Genomic DNA, 25,272 nt, shown 5'->3' with positions numbered 1-25,272 from the left:
TAAGAAAGCAGTCAGACTGCCAAGGGGAACTAGTGGTAAGCACAGGACTTTTTTGCTTGTCTTAAATACATGTCAGGGTTTACAGGGATAGCAGCTATTAGTTATTGCTAGTATAATCTATCTTGAAGAACTGCTCTTGTCTATGATTCTGTGCAGGTAACTTAGGCAAATCAAAGGCAGCATTAATTCAAATAAGGGTGAGGGTGGGAGGAGGGAAGAACAGGGAAGGGGAGGGAAAGCATGGCAATGCAAGGCAAGGGATTTATTTAATCCATTTCAGATTATATTAACATTCATAAATACAGTTTCAGATTAGCAAATATTTATAAAGGCCTACTTTTGGAGAGACAAGAGATAAAGTAGGGAAAGGGATACCCTTGGAGTCAGGAAGATGAAAATTCAAATTCTTTCTCAGACAACATCTTGACTCTGTGACTATGGGCAAGTCACTTAACCTCTGCCTCAGACAGATCTCTAATGCTCTAAGTTACAGATGAGGGGGCACTCAAACCAAAAATTTCCTCCAGTGATGAAATCCTAGGTCAAGGTCAGTGATTCTTAATCTGGAATCCATGAACTCATTTTTAGAAAAATATATTTTGTTAACTTTATTTCAATATGATTGGTTTCCTTTGTAAACCTATATATTTTATTTTATGTGTTTAAAATGTTATTCTCAGAAGAAGTTCATAGGCTTTACCAGATTGCCAGAGGGATCCATGGCACAAGAAAAGTTAGGAACTCCTGCTCTAGGCAAAAAAAAAACCCAATTCTCAGAGCACTTTGCTAGATAACGGAGAATGAAAAATAGCCTTATTTGTCATTCCATGGCAGAGCTTTAGGAGGCATTTGATTCTTTTAATACTGAAGTATGTTTGCTGTGTGCTTCCCAGTATCAGGCACTTATGATACAACTATCATGGATGCTAATCTCCCCTCCTACATGTGGTCCTCCACCTTGCCTGCTGGTTCATCCATGGGAGCTTATCACAACAACATGGCAGCCCAGAGTTCTTCTCTCCTCAATACAAATGCTTATTCAGCAGGATCAGGTACAGTAACAATACATCTCATTTACCATCTTCGAGGGTTTCTTTTATTTTGGATATTGATTGGCTACCTGTGCAACTTGCCACAGTTTAGACAAACTCCCCAAGTCCCTCAGCCTCAAAATATACCTGTTTGACACTTCCAAAGGAAATTTAGTTCCTGTACATGGATTAATTTTTATTTAAGACATTCTCACTGAATAGCCATTATATTTTTACTAGGTTTGAAAAAGACCATGGAGGAGAAAGAGTTTTCTGAATGAAAACTAACCAAAGAGTCAGGATGATACCTCATGCCCTCTCCGCCATTTCTGAGCTTTCTGATCTTGGACAAATCACCTAATCTCTCTGAGCTTCAGTTGCCACATCTGTAAAGTGGGGAAGCTAATAGTTTACCTCCCTAAGGCAGGGAGCTGGGCCAAGTGTTCTGTTGATGTGCTGTGTCCCAGAGTAAGACCACCAAAGAAAGCTTTGACTCTGTGATTTTAAGTACAGCATCTATTTTTTGTTGTTTTCTTTTTTAAAGAAAAAGTCCCAGGTATTATTTGCTCCGTTACAATGTTCTTCCATTACAATAGGCTTACAAACTAATAGAATCTTAGTCCATTTGGGGGGATTGGAAGAGGCTTTAAAGGTCATCGAATCCAACCCCCCCATCTGAAGCATCAGAATCTCCTCCCTGCAAATACCCTTGATTAATGATCATCCAATCTCTACTATTATTGTTCCCATTTTACAGATGAGGCAACTGAAGCTTCCCCTTGGCTCCTCTAAGATTTGACACCTGTCCCATGGTGGACCAGTCTCTAACTAGATCAACTAATAACTTTAATCATTGTCTCCTCATTCAGTGTTTGGTGTTCCCAACAATATGGCATCCTGCTCACCTACCCTACACCCTGGGCTCAGCACCTGCTCCTCAGGTCAGTACTCATCTTTTTCTGACTGACTTTTAGAGGCAAAATGCTCAACACATAACTGAATTCTTTCCTTGTCAGGGATCTATCAATGGTTCCCAGAAAGTATGTCATTTCTCGTTGGCTCAGACTAACCCCCCACCCACACACACACACACACACACACACACACACACACACACACACACACACACACACACACACACACACCTACCCCTATGATGTCAATTAACCTGTAAGGGCTCATTAGAAAAATGAGGATGTTGGATTGGATGACATCTAAGGTCTCTGCCAGATCAAAATCTATGGTCTTATGATCCTACAGTGGAAGCAGGGTCCCTGCCAGTGAGTCCCTTATGCATTGAACCTAACCTAGACCTAGGAGGAAAATATAAAGGAAATATGAAGACACAAAAGGAATCTGCTTCCAAGAGGGAACCTAGATAAACTAGTTTTCCAGTTCTAACTAGGCAAAACTTTTTTTCTATATAGAGTTCATTGTTGAGAGAGAATCTGTTGGTTTCTGAAGGCCCTAGCTTAGGAAAAGGGTATTTGAGGACACCTCTGCATTACCTTCCACTGGAAGGTATCACAACATAAGAGGAAGAGAGATGGTCTTGGAGTCAGAAGAGCTGCACTCATATCTCAGCCCTGCCATTTATTGTTTCCATGAGCTCGAGCCTTAGATTCCTCATCTGCCAAATTGACTTTTGATCTCAATATAGGCACAAATAAAATCACACCAAATCCCTTTTCTTCCAAACTGCTTTGTCCTCTTCCTACACATCAACTACCTGCTAATTTTTATTACATCTTTCTCTGATTCTCCATTCATCCTCCCAGGAGGCAGGACAAAAGCTCCCCTCTTAATCACCGCGCCTCTCCTTGACTTGCTCTCCTAAATTCCTTTCACAGTGTTTGGCGTCCAAAACAACTTGGCTCCCAGCTCTTCCACGTTGGCTCATGGAACAACCACCACCACCACTTCTACAGGTTAGTGGCCATGAGATGGAGTTCAGGGGCAGAGGATTCAACCCACACAGAGTGCATATATGTGTCCCAGTTTCAGCACCTTCACTAGCAGGCCCAAATGTCCATTGAAATTTCTCCATTTCTCCAACTCAACAGACACTGTACCTAAAAGCAATTGAGGAGACACTGCTGAGAGCGCCCACCTTAGCATATGCCAGGATATTGTAAGGAGCTCAGAAAGGGGTGCTGTGCAAAGCAGAACTGGCAGCCCTTCAGTCTATGCCCAGCAGCGTGAAGGTGCCTAGAAGCCCAATTTGGGTCTGCTCTGCAAATTCCCAGATAAACAAGCCAGATCAGTGGTCTCATCAGCCCAGGATCCTTATTTAAGCCTTGGCCAAAATGTGAAAGTATTTTTTTGTGGAGCTCTTACTAGGTACTCAGCTCTTTACTGGGCACTCTGGGAAATACAAAAAAAGTGGAAGAATGAATCCTTGCCCTCAGAAAGTTTATAGTTTAGTTTGAGACACAACTCAGAGGTATGAAGCAATTAAAAATAAGAATACAAGATAGCTCCCAGTTAAATGTTAAACTGTGGGTTACAAGAGATGTCTTGCTATAAGACCTCAGAGAAATGGTACATACATCAGAGGAGAATGAAATAGTCCAAGCAGGCTTCATGGAGGAGGGAGTCCTTGAGCTAGGTTTAAAGGGCTGGTAGGGCTGTGATGAAAGGAGGCAATGTACGCTGTCTGTAGCCCAATCTCATAGCCACATGTATTTGAGAAGTTGATTTCTTTGTATACTTTTTCATCCAGTGAGGTAGCTTTGAGCTGGTCTCTCTGCTGGGCTTTGCTCAGATACAGGTGGGCTGGAATAGGCACCTACCTGCACATTGATCTTTTTTCTGTTGGTTTGTCTTTTATAGTGTATGGTGTAAAGAAAAATATGACCCAGTCTCCTACTGTTGTAAGTACAGGGGTGAGCACCTCTGCAGGTGAGTGTCTCCAGAAGACAGATTTATAGTGGGAGAGAATGGTTACACTTGAGTAAAGGAATATTAACTCCCTAACTCCATAGCCAAATTCCATATAGGCTGAGTAGAAAGCAAGTTATTGTGTATAGAGTGCTAATATTGGACACTGGAAGACCTGGGTTCAATCCTGTCTCCAATTTAATAGCTGTGTGATCATAGGCAAATCTTACCTTTTCTCAGCATTAGTTTTCTCATCCATAAAATGGGAACAAAATACCTGTAGCAGAAACCTGGGTGGGTCACTTAGCCTCTCAGTGATCCCATAAATCCAAAACGATAAATTGCAAACCAATTAGCAATCTGCCTTGGCAAGAAGAACTTCACTACCAGGGAGCTCTCTACCCTGAAGGGGTTGTAAGTCTGGACCAAAAAAGAAAAAGAAAAAAGTCCCTAACTCACTGAGTTGCTTAACTTATAAACTATTACATGTCAACTAATATGTTAGTATGGTCTGAAGGCTGCAGATGCATAGCACCTTCAAGACATATTGACATACTACAAACATATGAGACATTAAATGATCTCTCGGCCAATAAGTGGAAATCTTACTTTAGCTTGGACGCTCTGTTAAAGAGAGAGCCAGGCCCATTCTAGAGGATCAACCTGGCTCCCCCAAGCAACCCTGCTGGCCTTTAGGCACTCATAGATCCTGCCTACCCTTCCTACCCTTGGCCTCCTTGCTTTGGAGGGGTAGGGTCTAACACTGCATAACCCTTCTCAATGTCAGATATCCATCCCAGGAGTCTAAGGGGATGGGGTGGGAGTATGGAGTGTTCAGAAGGTGTTCAATCTCACCAGTTTATGTAGCAGCCTTACCCGCCTTAGGACATGCCTAACCCGTGGCTATTTCCATATATTCCTGAACCAGACTTGCCTAAATGGGGGGATCTTGCATCATTTGCCCAATTGGTAGAAGCTCTAAATCTTGAGATGAATAGCCAGCTCTGCGTGTGCCAGCCCAGTGTCTTAGAAAGCTGACTGAGCTTTGGAGGTCCAAGCTGGCCATGGGTTCCCTAGGCGTGTCTTTGGTTTTCTAAGTGACTTATCACTGGTTGACTATAAAGTGTTTTGCATGATGTAAATTTCCATTATTACTATCATTGCTCTCATTATCATTAATATGAGTGCTGTTGTTCCTGAACAGAGGACTCCTGGGGGTCACAGAAGCTAATATCTTTTCTCCCTCTATCATTCCTGGCCTTCATTTTCACCTTCCTCCTTTCCTATTCTCTGACACCCTTGTCTCCTTTCCCTTTCTATTTCCTCTTTTTGGTTTTGCTTTCTCTACCTCCTCTCTTTTCTCCCTATTATGTCTAGGTCAAATATAAACTCCATTGTATTGTATTTAAAGCTCTTCAATCTGGCTTCTTCTTATCATCCGGACTTCCTGCCTATCATTCCCCTAAACTCACTCTGTGGTCTAACCATACTGGCAAATTTGTTTTTCTTCACACAGGAAGATCCATCTCCTATGTCTATGCCTGTCCATTGGTTGTTTCCATCCCTAGAATATTCTTCCTCCTCATCTTTCCCTCTTAAAACCCCTGATTCCTTCAAGATTCAGCTGAAGCCCCACTTTTTAAAGAAACTTTTCACTGGGTTTTCAGCTGTGTGCTTTCCCTTCTAAACTTACCTTGCGTCCTTTGTATGTATCTTGTATATACACAAACACACACATATACATATTGTCTCCTGTGTAGAGCCCATGTATAGTGAGCACTTAATAAGTGCTTTTTGATTCAATAACTTCTCTTCTTCCCTCCCTTTGTCTTCATCCACATCTGCCTCTTTTCCAGCAGGTGCCACCAGCTCCCACAGTGATGACCTGCTACGCAAGGACTGTAAGTTCTTGCTGCTGGAAAAGGACAGTGCCCCAGCCAAGAAAGAGATGGAGCTGCTGATCATGACCAAGGATAGTGGGAAAGTCTTCACTGCTTCCACCACCGGGCTCAGCACAAGTAAGTGCAGACCCCTTGAAGATGACATTTGGGGAAGAAATGAGAAATCCAGGAGATAGGAATCCCAAAGGTATGGACTATTGTGGGCACTCTAATAACAAAACTGCCACAATCTCATTCAACAGAAAATTGTCAACTTGGAGGCAGTCACAGGATCTAACCTGAGTACAAAAACTGGATAAAATGAGGATAAAAACTTTAGCTCCTGTTCCCACTGTGGGCAGCTGCTAACAATGTGACTTTGAGGCTCCAAAGAAGCTGTATGACATAATGGATATCATGTTGGACACAGAGTCCAGAAGATTTGGATTCAATTCCTTCCCATATACATACCAACTGTGTGCCTCTGGGGGAAAATTCTTAACCTCTCTGAGCCCTGGTTTCCTTATCTTCAAAACAAGGATAATATTAGCATCCATTTCATAGGATGTTTGTGAAGATCAAATAAACTCCTATAGGTAACATATTTTACAGACCTTAAAATGTCATACAAATAAGAGTTATTGTTATTTTCAACCTTTTCAAATATAAGCAACTTTTTGTGTAAAAAAATTTTTTTGTGGACCCATCACATAACAATATTGGTATCTATTGATTAAGACAATCTATAACACAAAGCTATAATATATTCAGTAACACTTTCAAATAAATTTATTTTTTATTAATCTGATAGCATCTCTATATATTTGAAAAATAGCAACATCTGTCAATGTAAATATACATATGTGTACATAAATACATACATAATCACGTGAGAGGCAGTGTAACCTAGTGGAGAGAGTACTGAAGCTGGAGTCAGAAAGGCCTAAGCTCAAGTCCTGCCTGTGGCCCTTACTAGCTATGTAACCCTGGGAAGCTCTCTGAGCCTCAGGCAGTTCTTTACAACCAGAGATTTTTTACACTGATAAAATAATAACAGTAATAGCTAACATCTATATAGTACTTAGTATGTGACAGGTACCATGCTAAGTGCTTTACAATTATTTTCTCCTTTGATCCTCCCAATATCCCTGGGAATAGGAGCCATTATAATCTTCATTTTACAGATAAGGAAAGTGAGGCAGATAGAGGCTAAGTCATACAGCTAGTAAGTGTCTGAGGTTAGATTTCAGTTCTTCCTGCCTCCAGGCACAGCACTCTATCCACTGTACCATCTAGCTGCCCCCTAATCACAAATCCTCCATGCGTTGACATAATAGATAAATACATATGGCATATTATTTATTGTCTTTGGAAGTTATATTTACTTATTTATGGATTCATATATCCATTCACTGATCCCTTGAAAAAAACTCCAAAGCTCCCCAGAGATCCCATTGGGGAACACTGTTTTAAGTCAATGCAGGGGGATCAATAACTTTAAGAACCAATGAATAGGATTCTTGAACTTTAGTGAAGTCATTCTTTTAGGGGGAAAAGGACAGGCACATGTCTGAACTCTTCTAAGCCAATCTGGCCACCTTTAAGCACTCACCATTCCTCCATAGCTGTTGCCTTCCTAAGACCAAAGCCAAAACACAATAGTGAAAGAGAGGACAGTTCCTAGAGAACAGAAAATGAAGCATACGTGTTTGCCCATCATGGAAGCAGCCTGACAGAGCAGATGTAGTGCTTACCAGTTGGCAAGCTTTGAGTTCGAATGCTGAGCCTGACTTTTCTATTGCTGCAACTCTGGTCAGTGCCTCCAACAGTGCCCTAGGACTCATGTGAATCACAACCCGACTACCACCCTCTTAATGGAGGGAGTTTCCTATGCTACCAAAAATCACAGGTACTTCAGAAATTCCCAGATTTGATGTTCACTATTCTGTCTTCCTTCAGCTTCATTCTCAGAAGACACTCTGAAAAAAGACAAGCAAGCAATCTCATCTTCCTATATCTCTGACTCCTGTCTCAAGTCTGAAGCTAATGGTAAGAACAGATCTGCTCATTGGCTGCCATTACTTGGGTCAGATAGCCCTCTACCTGCCTAACCCCCGGCCCAGTCTTACCGCTGCACCACAAGAAGTATCCTTTCCTCCTCTTCTCCAATCTGGAACTGCCTGTCCCTGCCTTGCTGGCTGATCATTTTCTTTCTTTATTTTAACTTCTTACTGATATCTTTTGATTTTATACCACCTTCATTTCCAGATATAGTTCTCTTCCCTCTCCACTCAGCTAACCATCCATTGTAACAGCATACAAAAGAAAGATGGGGAAAAGGCAATTCCACAAAACCAGTGAACATTTCAACTGTGTCTGATAGCATATGCAACATTCCATACCCATAACCCTCCATCTCTGTAAAAAGGGAAGGATCACCACTAATTTTCAAACCTGATAGCAAAACACATTTTCCACTGGTAAATTTCAAAGTGGCAAATTGCTTTCCACCTTTGGGTTTCTTTGGATAATTGAGTTTGTACATGTGTAACGTATACAAAAGCATGTTCTAGTGGATAGAGTTCCAACTTTAGCACCAAGAGAGGCCTGGCCTCAGGTCCTGGTCTGACTCATACTAGTGACCACTCAAGACACACATGCAGTTCTTTAAAACTTTGTTACAAAAAGAGTTTCCAACCTGAATTGTGGAGGAGGTTTCCACCCTAAGATTTCCCCCACGCTGAAGAAATCATAGGTCCAAACCAAGAGGGAAAGAAAAAAAACTCCATACAATAAAATGTCACCAAGTTGCCTTGATTATGGCATTGATTATGGACCATGTGGTATTGAAAAGTCTAAGTTATAAAACATTTCAAAGGAAGCAGTGTGGCTTCTTTTAGTACCCATAACAGCACTGCTGATGGAACCAGGGAAAAGGATTGGAGCTATAAGTCCTAGAATCTTGTCCAACTATTTTAGCCAATATATAGGCATCATTTTCAATTTTCATTTTCTGAGTTCAAGTACTACTGCTTAAAGTGGTACTAGGGAAATGTGTGGGCTTTTATGTATGAGTAGAGGCTAGCCATTCCCCTTTGTCACACTATTCATTGGTTTAGCAAACCCCTTGCTTCAACAGTAGCATAAAGGAAATTAGCCCATCTCATTCATATTTTTGTAAATTCCAAAGTTCAGCTTCCAGGTCCAACTGACTAACTGTTGATATATCTGTTTACAATTGTTCCCTGTGAGCATTTTTCTAGTTCTGTGAGAGAATAAAACAACAGAATCTTTGTGTGTGTGTGTGTGTGTGTGTGTGTGTGTGTGTGTGTGTGTGTGTTTCATTTTAGGAGGCCTGAAAGTTGCATCCACCAAGGACAAAGCCACCTATGCAGGTAGGAGACATCATCTTTCATGCCTATTCCCTGGTGGAGTGACCTACAACAGAGGGGAGGAGCACTTGACCATTAAGGGACTAGATAATGACCCTCATAGTCTTTGAATACTCTGGAAATGACCAGAATTTTTTAAAGAGTTACTTGAATAAAGACATAGATTTAAATGAAGACTGCTCTGGAGATCGCAGAGTTAAGCCTGGGGGAAAGGGGTGATAGGGTAGCAGAGAGAACATGGTCTACCCTATGACTCTTCAGAGGGACCACCTGACAACCCTCCCACATAAAACTCAAGAAGCAAGTCCTTTCTAAGGAAAAAAATCTTGCTATAACTCATGGATCTAACCTTCAAGTTGCCCTGTATGTAGTAAGGCTTGAAAATTTTTTTTATCTGGATTTTGAAATAGCAATGTCGAAAGCATGTGGAATATAAGTTCCAAGAGGCAAACACTTTCTTTCTGGTTTTGTTTTCATCCTCTCCCAGTGTCTAGCGCTTTCCAGTTTTCCAATGTTTGTTGAATTGGGTTTGTTCAGAATCAATGTGCAATTGATTAACAGCTGAATATGGAAGGCCTGGGTATGATTCCTGTCTCAGTCCTTTACTAGTGTGGAGAGGGAGGGAATAAGCATTTATTTAGCATCTACTCTGTACAAGACACTGTGCTAAGCACTTTTACAACCCCAGGATTCTCACTAGGTACAATTATTGGCACTAGGTACAATTATTATTTCCAGTTGTGGAAAACTAAGGCAGACCAAGGTGAAGTGACTTGTCCGGGGTTATGCACATGGTTGCTATGTGTCTAAGATTTGAACTCCCGCCTTCCTGTCTCTGGATCCAGAGCACCATCCACTATATCACCTACTAGCCTCTGGTACAAGGCTCTGGAAAACTGGGACTGGCTGCCTTGCAAAGGGACCTGAGTCGCTAAAGACTCTGGGAGTTAGTTGTATTTCTTTCTAGATTGAGAAGGAACATTCTGAGACTACATGAGAAGAAATACAACTCCCAGGATCTTTAGCAACTCAGGCCCTTTGCAAGGCAGCCAGTCCTAGCTTTGCCAGAAGAACCATGATGTTCAAAAACTCACCCACCATCTTGAAGTCTTTGTTCTCTTATCCATAACATACAAAGAATACCAGCACCTACTTTATATGGTTGTTGCAAGGATCAAAGGAGCTACTGTATGTAAAACATTGAGCAAACTTTCAAGTGGACCTAAATGCCAACTACTCCTATTAATTAAAATATATGATAACTTTAAAGTACATTTGTAAGGAATTTGCAGTATAAAAGACACTGGCACATCAGTTATGTCATTCTGACCACATGTAAGGCCACATGGTAGAATTATAGACCGAGTGCTAGACCTGGTTGATGAGGAGGCCTAGGTTCACTTACTACCCATTTGTTCCTTGGCAAATCACTTAATGTTGTCTCTGTCTTGGTCTCCTCATCTATAAAATGGCAATGATGATACTTGCCCTGTCTACCTCAAAGGGTTGACATGGGGAAAGTGCTCTGTAAACCTTAGGGCACCATAGAACTCTGCATTATCATTGAGTCTCACATTAACTCTGTGAGGTAAGCAAGAAAGGTTTGGTTAGCCCCATTTTACAGATGAAGAACTTAAGTCCCTAAAGGGTTAAAGTTCTTACTTAAGATTGCAATAGCTAATAAATGGCATGTTTGGAACTCAAATCCAAGTCTCCATATTCCCTGTCTCACAGTCTTTCTGCTACATCAGTTTCCTCTCTGAAAAATATGCCAACACATCTTTAAACAGTTCAGAAACTCTCTGAATATTTCTCTGTCCTTCTTCCTCCCATCCATCTAGTTTCATTTTCTTTTGGTACGTGCAAAGACAGTCACTCAAAGGTTTGTAATAGGATGGCCTACATCCTTCTCTTCCCTAGAAATCCAAGGAGAAGACCGTGGTTTTGGCGGTGCAGGAGGAGGCGGCGGAGGAGGCGGTGGTGCAGGTTTTGGGGCTGCCCCTGCCTGGTGTCCCTGTGGCTCTTGCTGCAGCTGGTGGAAGTGGCTCTTAGGCCTGCTCCTGGCCTGGCTGTTGCTTCTTGGATTGCTTTTCGGACTCATTGCTTTGGGTAAGAGATGACAACGGCAAAGGCAAACTCTAGAACTTACCAGAAGTAGGAAGACTCTCCTGTGGGAAAGACTCCATATGCATGTTCATGCTTATAACAAGAATCTAAAAGACTCAAGTCTTAGGAAGGACCTTTTTGTGGTCATTCAGTCACATCTAGCTCTTTGTGACCTTATGGACAATACTGTCCATGGGTTTTCTTGGCAAAGATACCAGAGTGGTTTGCCATTCCCTTCTCCAGTGGATTAAGGTCAATAGAGGTTAAGTGACTTATCCAGAGTCATACAACTAGTGATTGTCTCAGGTCACATTTTATCTCAGATCTGCCCAACTCCAGGCCCAACACTCTATCCACTAAGTCACCTAGCTGACCTTAGGCATTGCCCAAAGTCATGTGGTGAATTCGTGGTAGAGCAGGCTCTATAATCCAGAACTCCTAACTTCTGGGGTGCTGCTATTTGACCTAGCATGCCCTGTGCTGGTGATGGTACATAGATAAAACATTTGTTAAGCTTTGTTTACTATGTGCCAGGCACTCTGCTAAGGGGTAGGGATACAAATAAAGGACAAAAAGATAGTCCCTACCCTCAAAGAACTTACATTCCAAAGGAGGAAGGCAACACATATGGGGTAGTAGAAAAAGGAAGTGGGGAGGAAGGGTACCCACAAGGGAGCAATGTATCAGGTGACAAACAGGAGGAGGATTCAGCAAAGAGGGCCCTGGAAGAAAAAGAGGAGGTGGTATGACAGTAGTAGTAGTGGTGGTGGTGGTAGTAGCAGTAGAACTAGTAGTAGTAGTAGTAGAAGTTGTAGTAGTAGTAGTAGTAGTAGTGCAGCTAAATGGTGCAATGGATAGGATGCCAAGCCTAGAGTCAGGAAGACTCATCTCTGTGAGTTCAAATCTGGCCTCAGACACTATTAGCTGTGTGACCCTGAGCAAGTCACTTCCCCCCATTTGCCTCAGTTTCCTCATCTGTAAAATGAGATGGAGAAGAAAATGGCAAACCATTACAATGTCTTTGCCAAAAAATCCCTGGATGGGGTCACAAAGAGTCGGACACCACTGAACAACAATTGAACGAGTGGTAGTAGTAGCAGAAGCAGAAGTAACCTAGTAACTAATGTCAGGCATTTTCAGTCCTTTAAAAAAAAAACTTTTCAAAATGTTTCCATTTCCATTATCTCAATGAACTCTTTGAATTTATCAGAACAGGTATTATATCCATTTGTCAGCTGGGAAGACTGAGTCCCAGAGAGGTAGTATCTCATTCACTGGGTTCAGGCTTCCATTTCAGTCCTCTTTCCATGACGCCTTTTTCCTCTCTAATTTGCTATAATCTGCCCCAGCTAAAATGCAGGTGCTAGGGCAAAGCATGGAGACTTACTGCCCTACTACCATCATTGAAGTCTTCAGGATTTCAGTGCCATGTTCAGGTCTTTCTTACTGGTAAAAGTTTATCCCAACATCTTTTCTCTCATAACAATAACCCAACTTGTATTTCTATGGGACACTTCAAATATGCTTTACCTACATTTGATGTTCAAAACAGCCCTATAAAATAAACCTGTAATCTGTCTGATTCTTGTTTTCTGCCTACCCCCCTTGCAGCGGAGGAGGTGAGGAAGCTGAGAGCTCGAGTGGATGACCTGGAGAAGATTAACACCAGCATGTTACAGCATGAAGACAGGATAAACAAAGATCGAAGCTTCGCCGTCTCCCGTGTTGGTGGGGGGCCTGGTGAGCTGGACGGCCACAGTCAGGAGGCTCTCTGGGCATTTGTGAAAAACAGAATACAAATAGAACAAGAAAAAGGTGAGGAGATCCAGTGGGGGAGCCTAACAGGGCTGGGAGATAAGACACTCAGAGCTAAATATGAATCACTGTCATCAAAGTTGTTAGTTAATCAAAATTGAACCTTGGGTAAATTGGGAGAGGTAACGATGGGGAGAAGTAGAAAGGACAGTTCTACCATGAGTGTAGTGTTAATGATTTGGTATGATACATCCCCAAAGAATCCCAACCCTTCCCCTCCATAAAAATTAAGGTCTCTGGGAGATTGAACAAGGTCCCATGAGATGCGACCTTGGGGTTGGCAGTTAGGAATAATTGCCTCCTCACACTATTCTTTGGAAACCTGAAGGAAGTGCAATCCCTAACCCCAGTGTTGGCACCCAGGGGCAAAGCTCCATTTGGCTCCATGCTAGCTTTGACTCTGATTGTTACCAATCAATCAACAATAATTTTATGTACCTACTATGTGCTAAGCACCCCAATAGGTGCCAGGAAGAGTCTCTGCCCTCAATGATCTTACATTCTACTGGATGGTAATTCACATTTATGCAGTTTTATGATTATATCTATACATACATTATCTCATTTAAACTTTACAACAACCTTACAGGTAAGCAGGATGTATTTACAGATATGGAAAATGAGACAGCAGGGAAGCGATTTCTTCAAGATTATATAACTCATTAGTGACAATATCCAACTAGACCCCAGACCTAGTCTTGTGGTCTCTCCATTATATTTCAATGTCTCCCTTTTATTCTAGGGCTAACAAAGCAGAAAAAAGATATTATATTAACTCAAGTTTTGCTTTCTATTTTAGGAAATCTCCGAGGAAACCCTGGACCAAAAGGTTTTACAAACAGATCATTTCCCCTTGCCCTTGTTTCCAGGAAAACTACCTGGGATTGGGGCTTGATTTTCTTAAAGCCTTAGAAAAGTTTTTTTTCCCCTTTCCCCTATTTTCTCCTACTTTCTCAAACCCTTTTCCCCTCCTTTACTCCTTTTATATCTCTTTTCTCATTTCAGATCTAAGTTTGAAGAGCAGGACAGTTAAACATATCTATGTTATATGATCTAAACTATTAGGGCTGGGAGGACTAAAAAATCTCTAGGTCCTTCATTTTACAGATGAAAAAAGGGAGGCCTAGATTAGTACTCAAAGTTACCCATTAGTCAATGGTAGTACTGAGAACAGAACTCAAATCTGTTTATTTTAAAATCAGATGTTTATACCTAAGAGATTTGATATTAATATGTTAAATGGATGTTACTCTAATATGACCTAATCTCAGAATGTTGGCATTGTTTTCTTTCAGGCGATATGGGAATTCAGGGCCCAAAAGGTGAGTGAGGAGAAGTTCTCCTATTTTGATGGAAACTGATGGCTTAGGAAAATCAGACAGGCATTCTTAGGAAATTTATATAACACCATACTCATTCATCATCATTCAACATTAGCTGAACCTTCTGAAGGTTGGGGCATTGGCTTAGTCCAGAAATTCTCAGTTCTTTATATCAGAATCCTTTTTATTGAGGACCTGCCCCAAAGAGCTTTGGTTTATGTGGGTTATATCTATTGAAATTTACCATATAAGAAATTTAAATTCTTTAGTATTATTATGAAAATAGTTTTAACCTCTTGGACCCCTTAGGACTCCCTAGGGCCCAGAGGCTCCAGACCACTTTCAGGTATTCACTGGCTTAAGCTGTTGTTGACAATTTCTGGCAGTCCTTGGAACTTGGAGGGGGGGGGGGGTCCAGTCAAAGCTACAATATCCTATTGCTAAACTGTCCTTGACTCTAGCCCTTTTTCGGGATCCCAGTCATCCCCAGGTTGAGGGCAATGAGGTGGAAATTCTCTGCTTTCCAAGGTCTTCCTTATGGATGCTGATTCCAGTTGAAATTGTGGTATCTAGAGGGCAGCACCTAAGAACCCATTAAAGAAATTCTAGCTAGAAATGTAGAGGGAGAAGTATTTGGATGAGTCTCAGAACACTCTGTTTTCCTCCTGTAAAGTAATCTGAACCTTAATCCTCAGCTAATAGTTTTCTTTTTTGTCCTCTCTGCTTTTACAGGAGACCGAGGGCTTATTGGAGTTCCAGGTGTGTAAACAATGGTCACCTTTCTGCCAAACCTCAGTAATGTTATGTCTGGGGTTTTGCCCTGCTCAATCTCAGCTTCCAGCCACTGGTGGAATAAATAGAGGGATAACCATTCTTATGCATTCACAGGTGTCCCAGGGGCTATGGGTCATCCAGGCCCAGAAGGACCAAAGGGACAGAAAGGCAGTGTTGGTAAGAACTGATTTTCTTTTCCTCCCTCTTCACTCTTGAAAACTTTTGTTCTAATGATAAAAACAACTTAGACAAAGAGTATTTTTAAAGTTTTACAAAGCATTTTAGAAACATTTTCCATTTGAGCCTCACAACAAATCTGTGAGGTAAGTACAAGTATTATCCCCATTTTATAGATGAAGAATGTTGGGCTCAGAGAGACTAATTAACTTGCCTAGGGTAACACTGTTAGTTAAATATTGGAGGCAGGAGTTCACCTAGGCCTCAAATTGAATCCACAGTGTGATGTAGTAGCCAAAAAAGCTAATACAACCTTGGGCTTAGCCCAATAGTTTCCAGGAATAAGGAGAGATAATCCCTCAATCATCTGCCCTCATCAGACCTCATTTAGAGTGCTGTGTACAGTTCTGAGCATCACAGATTAAGAAGGAAATGAATCAACCTGGGAGTTCCCAGAGGAGGGCAGTCAAGATCAAAGACCTTGAGTCTATGTCAGAGGAAGTTCAGTCTTGGGGATTTTCAGCCTAGAGAAAAATAGACTCAGAAGGACATAACAGCTCTCAGTATTTGAATGGCTGTGACGTGAAAGAGGGATCAGATTTGTTCTGTTTGACCCCAGAGGACAGAATCAGAAGCATTGAATAGAAATTGTAAAGAGCTAAATTAGATTTGGTGTCATGTAAAACAACCATAACTTCCTAACAAGCTGAGTGATCCCAAAATGGAACGCACTACATCAAGAACTAGGGGAGTCGCCTTCCTTGGAGGTGGCATGGTACAGTGAGGTGGACTACGTGGCTGCCAAAATCTCTTCCAGTTCTCAAAATTCATAATTACTGACTTCAAGTACATCAGTCTTGCAGCTATGGGTTGGTAGTTTTATGATTGCGCTTTCTTGTTGTTTGTAGGGGAACCTGGCTTGGAGGGACTCAAGGGTCAGAGAGGACAAGAAGGTCCATCAGGGCCTCGTGGTGAACCAGGACCCCCTGGGTTTGGAGAGAAAGGAGACAGAGGTAAGAGAAAACCATTGTACCCCAGGAAAGTTGAGGATGCAGTGGTGTAACTACAGTGGGATGAAGAGTGGGATGAGGTGTTCTCACTCTCCCCCATCATCCTTCCCACCAACCAGGAACAGAAATTCTAAATCCAAGACATTTCCCCCTGCTCCAGCCTCATGAAGAAAGGTCTCTGGGAGGGGAATGAAGGAGAGAGAGGAAATAAGATTTTTGTGAAGTGGAAAAGTCAGGGTCAAGAGCCAATGTGGTAGGTGGAAGAGCTGAGGTAGGAGTCAGAAAGCAAGTTCAGTTCTTGGAATTTGTCTAGAGGATGCAAAAGCAACTCATTGGGCCTCCAGGGACATAAAACCAGCACTGGAGCATTTCAGTATTTTTTGATTAAAAGCAAATCAGCCCATCCACGTTGAGGCTGTTCTATTGCAGAGGAACTGGAAATTCTGGAGAAACCTCCACGAATTGGAGTTAGCCATCTAATTTCTATCTCCAGCCTAGTTCGGCTGTGAATTTCTTAAAAGCAGAGACTATCTCACATCTTTCTTTATATCCCCAGTGTCTGGCATATAATAGGGACTTAATAAATGCTGACTAAAGGATTGATGAATTGAAAATGGCAAAAAAACAAAACAAAAAACCTAAAAACTTCCTGGCTGCTGTGCCTCAGAGATCTGTGGTAATGAGGAGAATTCACTGATGATTGTATATTGTGCCTCCACAGTGTGGGGGTTTCCAGGAAGGAGGGAAGTGTTTCAGGACCGTGCCCTGCCTTGGTGAATGATGGGTTCTAGTCAATCAAAGTCTAAAGGGCTCTGTTGTTCCCTCATTTAGGGATTCCAAACTTCAGTCCCCGACAAAAAGCTTCAAATGTTTCATGGTTTGAAGGGAAGGAAGTAGTTCATTATAAGAAGTTTGGGTTTTTTTGTTCTCCTCTGGGTAGGGCACAGATAAAGGAGTCCAGGTAAGAATTTTGAGTATACAGGGCCAGCTGCTAACTAATGATATCAAGGGATTAATTGCTTTAAGGTTGGCAAAGTATTTTATATGTTATATCATTTGATCCTTGTAACAACCCTTTAGGAGAAGTCCTATTTATCATCCCCATGTTATAGATGAGGAAACTGTCACTAAATGACCTGCCCAGAACCACACAGCTTATGAGTGTCTAAAGCAGGATTTGAAGTCAGGTCTTCCTGACTCCAGGTCCAATGCTTCATCCACTGTTCCATCTGTTGCCAAACAGCCAGCTGTCCCCCCAGCAAGAGTCTCCTCCCTGCAATACCAGAGCTGGGTTTCATGGCTGAGTGCCCTCGCTGTAGCCACTAGACTCTTCAAACCTCTGAATTTTGGCCTGTCACCCACCATATGGACCCTGGGGATTCTGGGAGATATTTTCCAAATGAGAGAATTAGACTCTGGGGGAAAGCAAAAGTAAAAAAATCACCAAGCCATTCATTTTGTTGATTTACTCCTCAGGTGTTGCTGGCAATCCAGGTCCTCAAGGCCCCCCTGGTGTCCCTGGTTCTGTTGGTCCCAAAGGTAAGCACAGGACCTCTGATTGTGTCTGAGTTATCTAGAAAGACAGCAGCGTCCAGGGAATAATGCCGCAAGGCCCCGGTGTCATTATTAGTCCTTAGGGACCAGAGCAACAAACCTGAGAACCAGGGGCAGAGAAGAACTAGCCAACTAGAATTCCACTAAAATGAATTGCTGGAGCAAGAAGAACCGATAGTTGTCTTTTGGATTTAACGATTGGAAAGGCTTTGTCAGATGCTTTCCTTGTCTTTGTCTAAACTACAGCAGAATTATAGGTCTGGAAGAGACCTTCGAGATTATTTAGTTCAATCACATTGTTTTATAGAGGAAAAAACAGAGGACCAGAGAAAGGAATCCCCTTAGCCCAAAGTCACAGAACTGAGACCCTTCCTTATTAATCTACATGGGGCCCTCTGAGTCTGTGGATGCCAGGTCTTTGTTGACTTTCAATGGCAAACCACCAGGGAAATCACTGAGGTTAAAACAATCCCTTGCTGACAGTGGGAAACATTCTAGCATTAACTGGTTGCCCAGGGAATGTATGAATTGCTTGCAGATAAAGCGATAGACAAGTGTTACAGTTCTATGTCACCCCTCTTTTTCCTCTCTGCTTCCAGTATTCATTCATTCATTCAATCTTTCATTCATCCAGCACATACTATGGGCAAACTGTACATCCCAGAACAATTTACTCAAACCATCAGGCTTACTCTTCAAAGAAGAGAAGGAATTCACCTTCACATACTGTTGTCTTTAGAGGAAAAGCTGAGGAAGAATTTGAGCCTTTGTTGTGCATGGAAGTGTGTACACACACACACACACACACACACACACACACACACACACACACACACACACACACACACCATCAGTCAGTGAGAGACCTTCCCCCAAAGCCCTCACGGGTTTCCGTGGTATCTGATGCCCAAATCAGGGTCCAATTTCTTTCTGACAATCTCCTTCCCTCTTTTTCCCAGGTTCCATGGGTGCCCCAGGACCTCAGGGCCCCTCCGGTAAGTAAACCTCTCTTTGCCATTGTTGTTTCTGGACAACAAAAAGGAAGCCTGAGGCAAAGGAAATTGAATTAAGGAGGGAAAAAAATACTTAAAACACAAACAAAACCACAACAGCATTGATAGCAGAGATTTCTGGAAGCTTTTAGCCCTAGTTTCAATGGGTTTTTTTTGGTTGGGCTGTTTTTGTGAGCCCCGATTTTATCTGTTCAAATTCCTCTTTCCATTCTGAGTTGTCCTTATCTCACTGGGAGTCCAGTCCACGTCATATATGATCTGCTTCCATAAATCTTCAACTGTGAAAAATATTCATCTGTCCATCTTAACAGAGCATCTGCCAATAAATAAAAACATGCCTTTATACAAGGTGTCCCAAAAGTTTTAATGTAGGCTTTTTAAGCTCCTAAAGCTTAAATCTTCACTAAGACTTTTGGGACACCCTGTATTATGCTTTTTAGTGCAATAAGTTCTCAGTTTCCTTTACTAATTCTTTATCCAAGTCAAGTCCATTAGCCATCCCCCAAAGTTCTGTCCTGGGCTCTCTTCTCAACTCCCTCCATACTATCTCACTTTGTGATATCATCAGCTCCCATGGATTCCATTATCATCTCTATGTAGATGACTCCCAGATCTAAATATGCAGCCCTAACTTCTCTTCTGACCTGCCAACTCACATCACCAGCTGTCTTCTGGTCATCTCAAACTAAGTCTCTAAGGATCTCAAATTCAACTTCTTTCAAAGTTCCTGGTTCCTGCTACTGTTGAAAGCACCACAATCCTCCCAGTGACCAATGTTCCCAACCATAGGCAGCACTCCTCTCACACTTACTCTACTTATTCAATGTGTTTCCAACATATATCTGTCTGATTTTCTCTGGTTCTACAGGTCCTTCTGGCATCCCAGGCTTCAGAGGTGATGTTGGTCTCCCTGGTCCGAAAGGTAAGCTAGTGAAGAGTTATAAAAAGGAGAGGACAAGCCCAGTATAGCTATTCATTAGGCTTAGAGATAAGCATCCTTGTACAATATGAAATATGCAAAATTACATTCAGATATAAAGCGAAGGATAAAGCCAAACCTTTGTAAAAAAAAAAAAAAAAAAAAAAAAGGTTTTGCCACTTTGCCTTGGTAGCTATAGACAAGTTCTCTTCAGGACTAGGTCTCATCATATGAGGGAGTTGAAGAAGCTGACTCTCTGGTCCCTGACAGCTTTAAATCTTTGATCCTATGAGTATGGACTGGGTGGTCCAGGTAAGAGTGATAGTGGAGACTATCAGCTGGTGAGGTAGGTTAATGAGTGGGTCCTGTAGGGAATCAAGAGGTAAGGACAAGGAGGAGACAGACAATATCTATACAGGCGCAGGAGCTGATCACCATTGGTCCTTTTAACATCCTTTCAGTTCTTCTCTGCAGCCCTCTCAATGCTAGTGTGGTTTTCTTCCTTAGGTGAGAAGGGACCACTGGGACCCCCAGGACCCAAAGGTATGTTGCTCCATGATGTGGCTCAATGATCACTGCATTGTATGAAATATTCCATCTTCCCTACGTGGGCATAACAGATTGTTTCCCACAACTGGAGTCAAGCTTAGAGTTTTTAAAGGATAGGGGAGTAGGGAGAAAATGAGATGTGCCTAGCAAAAGGCCAATCCCTTTATATGATCATGGTACACATATGGAAGACAGATGGTCAGAGTTAGAGACCATTTGTGGTCAGTTAGAACTGTCTGTGGCCAAGGTTAGGGGTGATTTTGAGGCTATGGTTAGTAGTTAGTTTGTGGTCATGATAAACAGTCAGCCCCTTTAAGGGTCAATGTATGACTGGGGTATAAGGCAAAGGATAAAGGTCAATGTTTCATCAGAGCTAGTAGTCAGTTTGAGGTCTGAGTTGGGGGTCAGTCTCCAGCTTGGATTAGAGTTCAATCAGTGGTCAGGGTTAGGGGCCAATTTCTCTTTGAGGCGCTCACAGGCCAGCAAGAGACCAAACCTACAACTTCAGCCTAATTAATCCTTTGCTGTTGCCAACACTGAGCTAACCCACCAGCTCTAAGCTAACCTGCCAAGGCCCAGAATGTGGTTCTGAAGAAGGCTGGAATGTTGTCCCTGCCCTGAACATTAAATGACATCTAGGTTTGCTGTCTGACAGGACTGTTTTCCACAAAAGAATGACTCTTCTCCTTTATGTCCATTTTAGGTGATCCGGGTGAGAAAGGATCTCGAGGTCTCACAGGTCAGTGTTGTGCTTCACTTCAACAAATCTTCAATTAAACACCTACTAGGCTATATAGTTTCTATTGGGTAGCTAGGCAATGCAGTGGATAGAGCACCAGCCCTAAAGTCAGGAAGACCTGAGTTTAAATCTGACTTCAGACACTTACTAGCTTTGTGACCCTAGACAAGTTACTTAAACCTGTTTGCCTCAATTTCCTCATCTGTAAAATGGATTGGAGAAGGAAATGGCAAACTGTTTCCATATCTTTGCCAAGAAAACTCCAAATAGGGTCACTGAGAATCAGACGCAACTGAAATGATTCAACACCAGCATTTCCATAGGAGACCCAGAAACAAAGATCTCCGCTTTAGGGAGTTTCCAATTTTGCTGTCACACTCAAATCCCTTGGTAAGCAAACCAAACCAGTAATTCCTTGAGCATCAGATTGAATTTATCAAATGTGTGAGGTCTCTGCTATCATAATACCATCTAAAGGAAAAGAAATCAAACAGAGGGAGACAGCTAGAAGGCAGTCCTTGTGTATGAGATTTCCCTCTGTCCTCTTTGCTACTTGCCTGATTCTAACATGCTATGACCTAATCTATCTAAGGAGTGGTCCAGCTGCACACACCCCCATCTCCACAACAATCCCCTCCCAAAGCCTTCCCTCTGAGAGCGCTGCTCTGGGCCTCTACTCTATACATATCTTCCATGTACTCAGTTATTTGAATGTTGTTTCCCTCAATAGAAGGTGCAAGCTGCTTCAGGGCAGGGGCCATGAATTGCCTTTCATTGTATTCCCAGTACTTGACACACAGTAAGCACTTAATAAATGCTTTGCACCTGACCAGCAATGCTGTGAGTGCCAGGGAGAATGCAGCCTTGAAGACTAAGCTCTGCAAGTCATTGCAACCTGCCTCTCAGTTACTTGCAATGCCTGTGATTTAAAAAGGAGAGGAATCATGGCTACCTTGGCTATAAAAGGCTTCTCTTGCTTTCCGTGGAACTAAAAGTCCTTTGATGGGCACCTGAGGATCAGGATAGGACCTGCTGCTCAGAGAGGACCAAGCAGGCTCTGTTTGAGCTCATTTGTTCACCAGGGGAGCCAACTCTGACAATGCCTTTCCACAGACATTCCAGGAAGGTGATTGACATCTTGGGTCTCCCTTAGGGAAAGCAAAGGGCATGATCCTACCAGCTGAGGAGTCCCAGAAATAACTGACCTATCCTCTCTCCTTCTCATTGTGAATTTTCTTTGTAGGAGAACCTGGCTTAAGAGGTCTTCCTGGTGCAACTGGTGAACCTGGTGCTAAAGGAGCAGTAGGTGAGTGGCAGGAGAGATGCGGTATTTCTCCCTGGTGTCTATGTCTGCATGCATGTGCACACCTGCAAATATGTGTGCATGAACATCGAGCTATGTTTCCTGACATATGTTTATGTTTCTAATGAATTTCAGCTCCTTAATCTCTGGTCTACCTTTGTCTCTACCTCTGAATTTCCTGGCCTGGTTCCAGGTTACAGATGGTTCCTTTTTGATTGTCTCTTAAGAGTCTGTTTTCTCACGGACCAGAGCTCAGTATGCTGGTGAAGTTCCTGTGGGGGCTTCTCACAATCTCACTTCTCACATCACTGGGCATTAGGGGATAAGGTCAGGAGTCTTCTGTGCTGGGATTGCTCCTATCCAATCACTGACATCTTGCCTCTGAGCTCTCTGCTTCTGGAAGAAAAAAAGAAAAGAGAACAAACCCTTGCAGCTTATGATGCTTCCCATTCAGGAGAGAAAGGTCCCCTCAACTAACCTCAGCAGTTTCCCCAACTTTAATCTTTGTCATTACATTCCTGAGCTGTCCAGGCTGGCCAATGAGGCAGAGAGGGAGGGACAAGAAAGAACCTTGGGACATCAGGAACATTCAGCTGCAGAACCTGATAGTACTTTGAATGGATGAATGATAAAAAGACCAAGGAGGAAAGGGATATAGAGTATTCATTCATGCAACAAATACCAGTATTTGGGCATACCAGCAGTGTTCTCAGCTTCACTGGGGAATCTGTGAAAGCAAATAAGGGGCGGCTCTTGCCTTTAGGGAGTGCACAGTTTATTGGCAAAGATCAGACACACAAATAAATACAATACACACAAGGCTGTGATAAACGTCATGAGAGGTAGAGTGCCATAGGAGTTCAGAAGAGGGAGAGATCATACTGGGCTCAAGTCAGTATGTATTAAGTACTTTGTGTGTGCCATGGCTCATCTCACTGATTGTGGAGTAAATTTTTTGGCCATAGAAGGTCTCAAAGACCATGCAACAAGTTGCAGAAGACTTGTGATCTAAATGGCAAAATCTACAAAATCCTTGAAGTATCAAAGGGTGAGCTGTGCATTGGGCTAGCTTCTGGAGAATACATAGAAGGGAATTCTGGGAAGAGACTGGAAAAATGAACCAGAACAAGATTGTGAGAGGCAATGGATGAGGAAGGACCATGGAAAACTTCATGGGGAGGTGGCTTTTGAGCTGGTGCTTGGAGGAAGGAGAGAATTTTGATGGGCAGAGAGAGAGAAAAGGAAAAAAAAGAAGAGAGAATGAGAACACCATGAGGGAAGGTACGGAAGTGGGAAAGGTCAATCTGTGTTTTGGAAATAGTAACTATTTAGAAATAGTAACTAATCCATTTTTGCTAAAATGTATAAGAAATCAAGGTGGAAAGACAGGTAGGTAGCTAAATTCAGAACCTTCAATAACAGCATAAGGAATTTGTACTTGTTTTTTGAGCTGGCAATGAGGAGCCATTCATGACTATGTTACAAGGAATGCTTTAGAGTCAGTGTTGTGAGATAGCTATACCCCAAGAAGATGGAAAAGGAGCGAGGAGAATCTTACTGTATCCATTTGATTTTCTAGAAAGGGGCTACAGGGACACATGAACTAGGTGTATGGTCACACTGCTATTGTTTTCTTTAAACATCTGCTGCCAAGTATTCTTCCAGATCCTTTTAGGGATAGTGTAAGGAAAGAGTCAACTGGGATGCCTCCAGAATTAACATGGGTTTTGGTTGATTTGAACAGGTCCAGCTGGCCCAGATGGACACCAAGGCCCAAGAGGTTAGTCATTTTTCTTCACTGCTTTCTTCCCAAAAAACTCACAATCACCCTTAGGTACTCCAAGCTAAAGTACACAAGTCCATTACTAATAACAAATAGTGCCACAGCAAAACATGCCCTGGGGAGCATTACACTTGGTATCCAATAATTTCTTGTCTTCCACCTACCATCTTGAACATCCAATCCACAAATCCTATGCAAAGACATGAGCACAGGGCTGATTGTCAATTGGTAGGAACAGAATAGTCACCTTGCTTTTTTTTAAGGGGGAACATTCACAAACTGACCACCTAATCTCTCTAGGTGAACAAGGTCTTACAGGGATGCCTGGAATCCGTGGCCCTCCAGGACCTGCAGGAGAAGGAGGAAAACCAGGTAACACAGCAAAGATGAGTAGCTGCTGCCAGTGCTATGTTTGGAACCAGTTCCCCTTGCTCATGTCCTAGCTTAGCAGAGAACAGCGAAATGTTGGGTAAAGAGGAGGTTGAATCTGGACTTCTATGGTCCATGACATTTGGAGAAACATAGATGTATGACATGATAAAAACAAAAATCTAGTGTTTACGTAATATTTTATTACTTTATAAATATAATACATTTCAATTTAATTCCACAAATATTTATTAAGCTCATACTGTGCATGGCACCCTGGGGAAATCAAAGTTGAAAAATAACACACTTGTCATCAATGAATTTATATTCTAAGAATGATACCAGACAAATTAAGGAAAAGTAGTGACTGGAAGGGATCTCAGAAGACTTTTAGTCAGAGTTTGCACCTGAGCTTAATCTCTACATTAACCTTGTGCAGAAAGCACTACAAATAATTGAACAACAACTTTATAGATGTGGAAACTATGGCTCAGGCACATCTCCTGGATCTAAATAGTGTGCACTTTTACCACAGCATGGTATAATGAAAGAGTTCTATTTGTGGACTCAAAAGATCTGAGTTTGAGTTCTGACACTAATTGTCTGACCATAGGAATGTTACTTAACTTGTCTGGGCCTCAGTTTCCTCATCTATA

At 42.2% G+C, this 25,272-nt stretch overlaps 1 protein-coding gene across 2 annotated transcripts in view; it reads left to right on the top strand.

The window, feature by feature from the left end:
* COL17A1 (collagen type XVII alpha 1 chain) overlaps positions 1-25,272 on the top strand; it is a 65,560-nt gene that overhangs the window by 20,701 nt on the left and 19,587 nt on the right. Inside the window, exons 10-31 of one of the 2 annotated variants that reach the window (XM_072621500.1) lie at positions 894-1,052; positions 1,901-1,972; positions 2,882-2,959; positions 3,864-3,932; positions 5,771-5,929; positions 7,751-7,840; positions 9,142-9,186; positions 11,104-11,292; positions 12,901-13,104; positions 13,904-13,933; positions 14,400-14,426; positions 15,159-15,185; positions 15,315-15,377; positions 16,286-16,390; positions 17,864-17,926; positions 18,901-18,936; positions 19,823-19,876; positions 20,381-20,416; positions 21,126-21,161; positions 22,405-22,467; positions 24,209-24,244; positions 24,548-24,619. In XM_072621500.1, the coding sequence (XP_072477601.1) occupies positions 894-1,052; positions 1,901-1,972; positions 2,882-2,959; positions 3,864-3,932; positions 5,771-5,929; positions 7,751-7,840; positions 9,142-9,186; positions 11,104-11,292; positions 12,901-13,104; positions 13,904-13,933; positions 14,400-14,426; positions 15,159-15,185; positions 15,315-15,377; positions 16,286-16,390; positions 17,864-17,926; positions 18,901-18,936; positions 19,823-19,876; positions 20,381-20,416; positions 21,126-21,161; positions 22,405-22,467; positions 24,209-24,244; positions 24,548-24,619 (1,713 nt within the window). Of the gene's footprint in view, positions 1-893; positions 1,053-1,900; positions 1,973-2,881; positions 2,960-3,863; positions 3,933-5,767; positions 5,930-7,750; positions 7,841-9,141; positions 9,187-11,103; positions 11,293-12,900; positions 13,105-13,903; positions 13,934-14,399; positions 14,427-15,158; positions 15,186-15,314; positions 15,378-16,285; positions 16,391-17,863; positions 17,927-18,900; positions 18,937-19,822; positions 19,877-20,380; positions 20,417-21,125; positions 21,162-22,404; positions 22,468-24,208; positions 24,245-24,547; positions 24,620-25,272 lie in introns of both variants that reach the window. The other variant, XM_072621499.1, reaches the window with a different exon arrangement.

The sequence above is a fragment of the Notamacropus eugenii genome, chromosome 1 (assembly GCF_028372415.1).
Source record: "Notamacropus eugenii isolate mMacEug1 chromosome 1, mMacEug1.pri_v2, whole genome shotgun sequence".
In the NCBI taxonomy this organism is placed as follows: Eukaryota; Metazoa; Chordata; class Mammalia; order Diprotodontia; family Macropodidae; genus Notamacropus; species Notamacropus eugenii.
This window is presented reverse-complemented; position numbering and strand designations above follow the sequence as displayed.